The sequence below is a fragment of the Penaeus japonicus genome, unplaced genomic scaffold (genome assembly GCF_977035675.1).
Source record: "Penaeus japonicus unplaced genomic scaffold, GWHDUDI00000001_assembly GWHDUDI00000015, whole genome shotgun sequence".
NCBI classification, from domain to species: Eukaryota; Metazoa; Arthropoda; class Malacostraca; order Decapoda; family Penaeidae; genus Penaeus; species Penaeus japonicus.
The window spans coordinates 11,502,200-11,512,199 of NW_028234417.1; the positions used below are offsets into that span (position 1 = coordinate 11,502,200).

At 41.6% G+C, this 10,000-nt stretch overlaps 1 protein-coding gene across 5 annotated transcripts in view; it reads right to left on the reverse strand.

Annotated features, from left to right (window-relative positions):
* Positions 1-10,000, reverse strand: part of LOC122251791 (uncharacterized) — a 47,447-nt gene that overhangs the window by 25,748 nt on the left and 11,699 nt on the right. For all 5 annotated transcript variants that reach the window (XM_086544454.1, XM_086544455.1, XM_086544456.1 and 2 more), the window contains exons 2-4: positions 8,129-8,194; positions 7,401-7,631; positions 478-5,894 (exon numbers count right to left, since the gene is read on the reverse strand). In XM_086544454.1, coding sequence (XP_086400580.1) covers positions 478-5,894; positions 7,401-7,631; positions 8,129-8,194 — 5,714 coding nt within the window. The remainder of the gene's footprint in view (positions 1-477; positions 5,895-7,400; positions 7,632-8,128; positions 8,195-10,000) is intronic.

A 10,000-nucleotide genomic window follows, 5' to 3' on the forward strand; every position in this document is an offset into this window, starting at 1 on the left:
TCATACATCATCAACATTTATGAATTTATCAGTAAAGAAGTGTAAATAAAATTGCCTGCCTGCATTAACACTTTCAATAAACAACATAGACCCCATTCTGACTTAAATAATTGATATAACGTTCTTCACAATACACAGTTAAAATCATATATATATATCTAATACTCTACATTTTCAAAATCAAATCTATTATATATGGATACTCTTGTACATCATAAAATACTTCCCTGCCTATGGGTTACAACAGACTTTAAAGTTATATGTGCTATTGATTTAAATCTGTGGCAAAATAATGTGAGGTTCATCACTGACAGTGACTTTGATCATTTCAGCAACCAGTGAACAGCAAAAGCATAAGGTGTCTTGAACAAATTCCTTTGTTCAAGAATTTGAAGTATGAAGTATTCAATTCATGTGATAAAGCAAGCAATCTGTGAGTAAACCAAAAAGTGAAATTCGTCTCTTAGTTGACCTTACCTTTCGTGTATCGGCTGGGCCTTCAGAGGTAGACTCCCGCCTCTGAGTTCGCTTTTTAAGTTTACCAACTTCAGACGGGGAGGAGGACTCCACCACCTGCCCCTCAACCACCTGTGGATGCTGCTTCTTTACTAAGGTAAGCCCTTCGATGAAGTAGGGCCCATACAGATCACCCAGCTTCTTCGAATGACTGTAGTTCTTGCATAATGAGCAATACCAGGATGTGTCTTTGGAGAAGGCATCGTAGTTGTTGTGGAGTGTACTGTTATAACCAACTTTTGCAGTTTTCTGCTTAGCTTCAATTTTGCAATAGAACTGTATATTAGTTTTCCTCATTGGTCTTTCTGATTCGTCCTCATCACGATAAGGGGTGTTTATAATAACTTCTCTGCAACCATTTTTATCCAGTCGAATAAAAGGCCCTCTTCTTTCCCCTACATCTCCTTTCTTTTTCCCATCATCACTCTTCTTTTTAAGTTCACTATCATCACTTCTCGCCTTGTTGATCTTCACTTTACCCTTCACAACTTTTCCTTTCTTGGCACTAGAAGTGTCAGTCTTTGCTTTCTTATTTTTATCCTTTTTGAGTCCCTTCTGTTTGGCAGTTCCACCTTTGCCATGTTTAAGGGCTGTTGGCACAAAGTTGCTATCACCCGCAGTATCACTAGCCCTAAGGAGATCACTCAAACTTCCCCCTCGACTACCCTCATTCTCAAACTCATCACCACTGTAATCTAAGCCATCATCATCATCATCATCATCATCATTACACATACTATCTCCTCCATCTTCACTTTCAGCTGCACTATCTAAGTTTTCCAAGTCTTTGGGAACATAATCTTCATCTTCACTCTCCTCATCTTCCATGTTAAGTAACATCAGAAGATCATTCATCTCATTATCATCCATCTTTCTTGGTGGGCGAGAGGAGCGTTTGGGACGCTTGTCCGCATAGGTTTCCTCAGCCGTTCCTGGAATATTAGCAGCAGTTTCCTCTAAGAACTTGGCAATGTTTTCCACTGTCTCTGCATCAACATCCATATCTGTCCCATGTGGGACTACTAGAGCTCCGGGTTCAGAAGCAGGCAAACTGGGAGGGTTCTCTTGAACCTCCTGTTCTGAAATAATACTGGGTTCTAATTCATTAATATCTGTATTTGGCAATGGACATGGAGTCTCCAATTTCTGGCATACATCTGCTGCCTCTGGCTTTGATTCCATTAACTCAGGTTTTGATTCAAGAGTTTCAGGTATGACCTCCTTGATTTCAGCATATGTTTCCTGGATAACTGGGCTTACTTCCTTGTTTTCAGGACATGGTTCCTGATTCACAGAACTTTGTTCCTTCATCTCAGGTCTTTGTTCTTGAGTATCATGCCTTAGTTCCTGAGTATCAAGCTTTGATTCTTGCATTTCAGATGTGGGGTCTTCTGTGTCTGGTTTCAAGTCCTGCTTTATGCTCCCCCTCCTTGCCCTAAGCCTTCTCCCTCGAGATTCTGTCTCCTCTATTTGTGCTATCACAGGTGCAGTTTCATCAGTAGTATATGATAAAGGGGTTTCCATGGTGGGTCCATTTGATGGCGTATCTATAGCCACCATAGCATTTTGTACAGGTAGATTAACAGCGCCTCTCTTAGCTCTGCCTTTACGTGGAGAATCCTCGGGCTTCAGTGAGGTATCATGTACAGTAGCAGTAGGAACACCTAATTCATTTTTTTGGCTATATGTCTTTTCAACACAGTGTGTGTTCACTTTTTCTTCCATTGGCTTACTAGTCTCATTGCTATCAAATGCATCATCAGGTACAGATTGATACTGTTTGGTTTCTTGTGGAAGCACATTGGTGTCTATGCTGATGATACCTTTAGTCTGATTTCCTTTACCTTTCGGAGATCTCCCTCCCTTCTTTTTCTTTCCTTTACCCCTTCCTTTCCCTTTTGGCGACTTAGTATTAGGAGGTGAATTTTTTGTGACATGGTCCACAGAAGAGTTAGGGAGGTCTTCGGACACAATGTGTGGTGGTGCAGCTTCAGAAGTTTCACTACCTTTTAGGATAACATCCTCCGTGATCTTTGGAGGCTCCTCCTCTGTGGTGGAAATGTCTTGCATTTCCTCATTTGAGTCGACCTGAGTTGCACTTGAGTCAGGCTGGAAATGATCAGTGCTTCTCTTTCCTCTTTTTCGTATTCTACTACTGGGAGAAACTAAACTATCAGCTAATTGTGACCCCGATGCTGCTAGATCTGCAGCGATCTCATCCTTTTCCTCTTTGTTTTGTGCACTGCATGACACAGACCCTGAGAGCAATGTGTTATCCTTAGAGTTGCCAGAGGAAGGGGAGTTAAGGCTTGAATCCATGGTTTCAATGGCTTTGCCATCTGGAGGGGTTAAGTCCTGATTTTCTCGAGTCTTGTTCCTCCTACTACTCCGTCTTGGAGAGATGATATTGGAGTCAGGCTTTTGCGCATTTTCCCCAGCCTGAGATTCATCACTCTGAGAATCTTTGACAGTGATTTCTTCAAGTTGTACGGATTTGGGGTTTTCAGCCGAAGGTCCTCCTGGAATACTGGGTGCCACATTACCTTCCAAGGGAGGGACTTCAGAAAGAGCCTTGGATAGATCTCGGACCGGTGGGGAAAAGCCTCGCATCCATTCCTTGTTTCGTTCAGATATGGGACTACGAGAACTAGAAAAAAACTTTGGTGACCTTGGAGACTTAGATGGGGGTTCTCTGGGTCGCGGACTAATACTTGACTTTGCCATGTCTAGTGGTGACTTGGAATTTTTCTTAGGGCTGCTCCCCTTTTTTCTACCCCGCTTCCCTTTCTTCCCCCGACCAACGCCATCGCTATCGGTGTCATTAAAGTCGTAAACGTCTGGGCTACAGGAAGAAGGTACAATGGGTGGTGGGCCAGGAACTCTTAGATCTGGCTCCTGAACTAGTGTTGTATCTACATGCAGGGGCTCTGTAATATTAGGGTACTCCTGGGTATTTGCTCCAAAGAGCCTTCCTCTTCCTCTCGGTGCCCCTCGGACAATACTCCGCCCACGTCTGCCACCCGTAGGAGAACTGTGAGGTGATTTTACTGGTTCTTCCCCTGAAGGTGCTGTAGGAGCTGGAGAACTAGCAGGCTCAATGGGAGTCTGCTGGTCTAGATTAGGGTCGCTCTCTCCTTCGAGCCTTTCCCTTGCATCCTTTAATTTTCTACCTTTCTTTTTCAATGGAGTTGCATCTGGTGAGGAGTCCTCATTCATTTCTAAAACAGGGTCAGTTCCATCCTCCACATAAGAGACAGCTCTCTTTTGCCTGGTCCTTCTCTTGTTCTCACCACTTTCATCTAGCTGCCCATCCACAACTTGATAATCTATTTCAGTAACAGAATCACTCTCCGACTTTCTTTTCTTATTACGTTTTCTTGGACTATCTAGCATTTCGTGATCACCATTAAAATAATCCTGGTCATTTTTGCTTATATTTTTGTTTAACATATCATCTGCATCACTATTTTGCGTACTCACATTTAACAATGACTGACTGTTGCTACTACTACCACTAGCACTCTTGACCACAGCCTCACTAGTTGCACTAAGACCATTTACTGGGGTGCTTTCTACATCAGGGCTTAAAGTATGTGCAGTACTCTTCTCACCAGACACTGAAACACTCACACTGGGCACATTATTCCCACCCACATCACTTCTCCCTAAATCACTTATTGTACCTATAACATCACTCACACTGGTATCATTCTCCAAGTAGCTTGGAGAACATCTTCGTTTCTTAACAGGTGCAGCAGTACTATCTACCGAAGCATTACTAGGTGGTGTCCTTACATTGTTCATATCCATTTCTGGTGGGGTAATCTGTGGTGGAGGCAAGGGTCTCACAGGTTCCTGCACAGAAAAAGATTCTGCTTCTCTTGGGTGAGGCTCTAGGAGGTCAGTTCGGACCTGCAGCTGCTGCTGCTGAGGGTGTGGAGATGACTTTCCAGTGGTAGTTACAGTGGTAGCTGTGCTGACTGAGGTCTGGGCTACCTGTAGTAACTGACTGGGATTCAGATGGGCAGCTAAAAAAGGATGGGCGAGGGCATGGCTCATTGCCTGACTCATACCTTGTGTGGCAAACACCTCTCGGCTGGAGGCTAACCGAAGGGAGGCATCTCCAGGTGAATCACTACGGAGAGAGTCATGGGGCGAGTCTCTGTGGTCCACAGTGGATCTTGTGAGAAGAATGTCGTACCCCTGAGAATCATCTGAACTCGAGTCACCTCCTCTACTTCCTGCTCCTACAGTTGCACCACCACCAACACCACCACCACTACCTCCTCCTCCCCCTCCTCCTCCTCCTCCTCCACCACCACTACTCACTCCACCTCCTCCTCCTACTCCTACACCTCCTCCTCCACCAGCACCTCCTCCACCTCCACCACCACCACCTCCTCCTCCAATACCTTCTGACTGTGCGGTTACAGGATATATCACACTTTGACGCCGAGGCTGTTCCTGCTTACGGCGGTGCCTGGATCGTTGGTCACCCTCACTCTCACTGCCACTTTGTACACGTCTACTGTCACTGCCACCATCAACACTACCATCAACCCCAATGGCAACTTCACTTGAACCTTTCCCCAAAATAGGAGTACATATCACTTCCTGACCACAAACTGGGCCACGAGAACGCGTTCTACCTGGCGAGGGCTGTGGCTCGTGGGACTCGTGGCGGATCTCAGCCTGACCGGGGGGAGTATGCTTCCTACCCTGGGGCGACACCTGCTGCATGCGGGATGACCCATGCAAGCCCAGGCCTTCACCATTCAGCCCTGCAGTAGCAGCAGCAACCAAGGCAGCTGCCTGCTGCTGCTGCAACTGCTGCTGCTGCAACTGTTGCTGCTGCAACTGTTGTTGTTGCTGCTGTTGCTGTTGTTGTTGTTGTTGCTGTTGCTGTTGCCTTCGCTGCTGCTGCTGCTGTTGCTGCTGCTGCTGTTGCTGCTGCTGTTGTTGTTGCTGTTGTTGTTGTTGCTGTTGCTGCTGTTGTTGTTGCTGCTGTTGTTGTTGCTGCTGTTGTTGGTGATGAGACGAGAGAGCTGTGGCAGCATGGAGAGCAGCTGTGTTAAGTGGAGGTGGGGCCCCAGGGAGTGCTCCTAAGGCAGCAGCAGCAGCAGCATATTGTCGTGCCGCCAGGACGCGGTAGACGGTAGCAGCATCACCACCTCCAGCAACCAGCTGCTGCAGAGAGGCTAGGGCTGAGCCAACCCCTGGGGCCATCCCTGGGGGCAGTGGGGGAGTGGCTTTTGTCTCTCCCTTGCTGGGCACACGCCGGCCCTCCCCGCGGCTCTCAGAGCGGCCCTCAGCCCGCCCATCCACCTGCGCCTCCCCATACCCTCCATAGCCATACAGCCGCATGTCACCACCACCTCCTGTCGGGAAAGTAAGCGCATTGACTAACAGTAATTTTTATATTAATATTTTCAAGATGTATGTCTTTTTTTTTCTAGGGATCAATATTATGATTATGATTTGCATCTTGTTGTTATTCAAACTAAATTTCAGTCTCACAGCTCTATTACAAACATTATGTATATATATAAATATAAATATAAATATAAATATAAATATATATAAATATATGCATGTGTGTATATATAAATATATATATATGTATATATACGTATATATATACATATATATATTTCTTTTTTATATTCACATTTTATTTATCTATTTTTTGTTTTAGCATACAAAAACAAAAGTTTAGTAGACAAAAAAATTCAAGCTATCACATGTAAATCCTCTTTTGAACATAAAGTCATAAATTCCGTAAGTCATTCCGTAAGAAAACGTAAAACCAAAAAACAAAAGAACACTTCTGTGCTGACAACTATGCAACAACATATATCTATTTCTCTCTAGAGCTCTTATTTTGTTTACAATTTCATCATCATTCCTTGAAGAAATACTGATACAAGGAGCTAATGTAAAAAAAAAAAAAAAAATATATATATATATATATATAATATATAATATATATATATATATATATATATATATATATATATATTATATATATATATATATATATATATATATATAATATATGTTGTGGAGGTGCATCCAACATCTTCATTCACTAAGCTAAAAACTTAAGTAAAAAAAAAAAAAAAAAAGGGAAGGGGGAGGGGACTAAAGAAAGAAAGAAAAAATGAAATTGATAATTATTATTCTTGCCATTATTCATCAAAAAAAAAAAAAAAAAAATCACTTGCTTTTAAATATCATAATTTTATTACATCAACATCACTATAGCAAAAGAAAACACCTGAATAAAGTACTAAATAAAAGAACTTTTATTCAAAAGAGAGCAATACTTGAAATAAAAATACATCGAGTTAAGCTTTCAAATTTCTATGTTACTGCACTGTAATTATCAGTTTGTCAATTAGTTTTTCAATTAACCCAATAAGAGTAAATGATTCATAACTAAACACTGACTCTGTAAAAGATAGACACTGAGGTGCAACTTTTATGTTTTGTTTTAGCATATAATTTTGTCTTGGGTCATTTCTACTGGTGAATTTAAAAAAAATGCAGTATAGCTATACATATTCTATGTTACACTCTAGAATGTAAAATAATAATTCAAACACCAATCTACTCTAGATCACACTATAAAATAATGAGTAAATTTGCAAGTAAATTATAACAGGCATAAATATCAAATCTAAACTTACCAGTTTTTCAAACACACATTCATAGGAATTCCTCATTTTCTCTTACTTGTAATCTTACAAACTTATATATTTTTGTTTAGAAAAAAATAACTGAAGACTAGCAAATCTTCTAGAAACTAATTTTCAACCTTTTTGCAATCACAATCTCTTAGACTCACACACCAGAGAGAAAAACATCTTCGGAAGGCTGGTTACCTTGCCATGCTGAGCCAAACCCAGGGTAGTTGTTGTACTGGAGTGACCTGCTCAGCTCCCCCCAAAGAGCTGCATTCCCGGCCGCAGTCGTCCCCCCATGACTAGCGCCGCTGCTCCCACTGCTGCTACTGCCTGTACTGCCGCTGCTATTTGTGCCTGGGGCTGCACCCCCACTCCCCCCATCACCCCGGTCCCGGCTGCGCTCAGCACTTCCTCCGTCGCTGTTAAAATCTGTCATTTCCCATTCAAGTTTAGTGTTTATTTCAGATGACAGATGTGGAAGAGAAAGAGGGGGAGGAGGAAGTGTAAGAGGTATAGGAAATGGTGTAGGAGGAAGATTATGATATCAAGGAGAAAGGAGAAGGAGGAGGAGGAGGAGGAGGAGGAGGAGGAGGAGGAGGAGGAGGAGGAGGAGGAGAGCACGGTCAAGGGAGGAAGCAAGGCAAGAAAAAGAAAAAAAATTTTGATGACAGGAAGTCAAGGAAAAATAGAAATGGAGGAGTGGTGCATGAAAAGGGAAAGAGTTTAAAGAAAGAAAAGAAGGGAAAAGAAATCAGATGGAAACTATCACAGGAAAAGAGACAATGAGCACAAAAAGAAGTTAAAACAAGTTCCAAAACAGTAATATCCATCATATAACAGCAACTTAATCTATATTCATGTTTCTATAAGTCATACAACCTGCCAAAAGATAAACAGCCTTGGAGTTAAACTGAGGAAGGACTTACTTGCATATTGGTTCAGGGCTGTAGCATATTGCGCAAAATTACGCTGTCTGTCACCCATTGTGTTTCCTGAAACATAAAACAAACAGTTACTTAAGGTATTACCTTATACTTTTTTTTTCCAAGGTAAAACTGTGAATTTAGGAATTTTAAACTGTTGTAATATATATATACATTTATATGTTGTAACATTATTTGAACAGCTTTGTTGCATTTCAAATCATGATCATTACCAACCCATCTATCACTAAATAATCATCTTTATTATCCTGTCAAGTGCATCTTAGCCTTAAAAAAAACAACTTCATGGCCTTATCTCAAACAAATATCTAAAACATTAGTAGCAGAAATCTAAAATAATTGCATAAAGAGGGACCTTAACTTATAATATCAAATAGGATAATATCAAGAGTGATAGCAAAGATCACTTAGAAAAAAACAACAATTGAATACTTGTCAAGGTGAGAACTAAAACAAAAGACATAGATTTGTTCTAGGAATTATTCTATACAATTCAAATATTCAATACAATTCAAATAATACAACTACCATCAGCCTCACAACTACACCAAAAACCTAGTCACCTGCTTGCAAACATAATTTTCCTTCAGATCTAAAAAAAAAAAAAAAAAAAACTTTTGAACCCCTTGGTGCCAGCCTACACCTGAGATTGTGTGGTTGAAAGATGCCAGGCTTTCTACACCCTGTCCACTACCCCCACCAATCCTCCATCATAGAGCCATGTGCCAGCAGCATAGAAAGGGATACCTTAAACAAACCCTGGAGCTTAACCCTATGATGATGGTGTGTCACACCTATGTGACATGGCTAAATGCCTGATGACGGGGAGACACACTAGTGTGACGTTCCCGATGCATTAATGCATAGGCCCAGCATAGGGAGTTGCCACTTTTTGCTGGGCCCGTCGGGATTGGGTTAAGGGTTAAGTTAACCCATTCACGCTGGGGCAATTCCAGCTTTGAATGATCGTAATGCCAGGGTTTTCAAAATCATAAGCCTAATGCATTGAGATTCTCAGGTACACAAGCCGCGAGCCTGGGCTACCCGCTCGCTTACCCCGAGCGCCGGCCTTGCCCAGATATCTCGTCATTGGCGTCTGACGCAAAAACCACGAAACATGTCAACACGTCATCCGGCGCGAATGGACTAAAGATATGTTCAGATTTATTTTTTCTTATGATTGCTGCAGTTTATGTGCATTTAAAGCAGCTCTTGATTTAGGTAACTAGATATAACAATAAACATGGTAAAACCCTACTAATAACACCAAATAACTATACTAGTGATAATGTTAATCATAAATCATCAGCAGTCTATTTGCAGTAGAAATGGTAGTAGCAATTGTGGTACTAGTAGAGGTAGTAGTAGTAAATCCAATAGTAAAATCTGTTGGACAAGTTGTAATAGAAATAAAGAAGCAATAGTAATAGAAATAAAGAAATACTAGGAATAGTAACTGTTGAAGCAGTAGCAGTGGTGGTAGAAGTGGTAGTACAGGGTAGAAGTAGAGGTTGAGAGTGATTATGAAGAGGAATGTGGAAGTGCAGCACAAAGCATTAGGCAATAGGAAAAGTATAAGTCAGCAATAAATAATAATGATGACATGACAAAGAGATAAATGAACACACAAAGACCATAATATAAAAAATATTAATTTCACAAATGACACACACACACACACACACACACACACACACACACACACACACACACACACACACACACACACACACACACACACACACACACACACACACACACACAGAGGCATACGTACATTCACACACATGCACAAAACACGTAGTAATGTTCCTTTTCGAGGCCCTATTGTTTTTTCCCTACATATTTGACTTT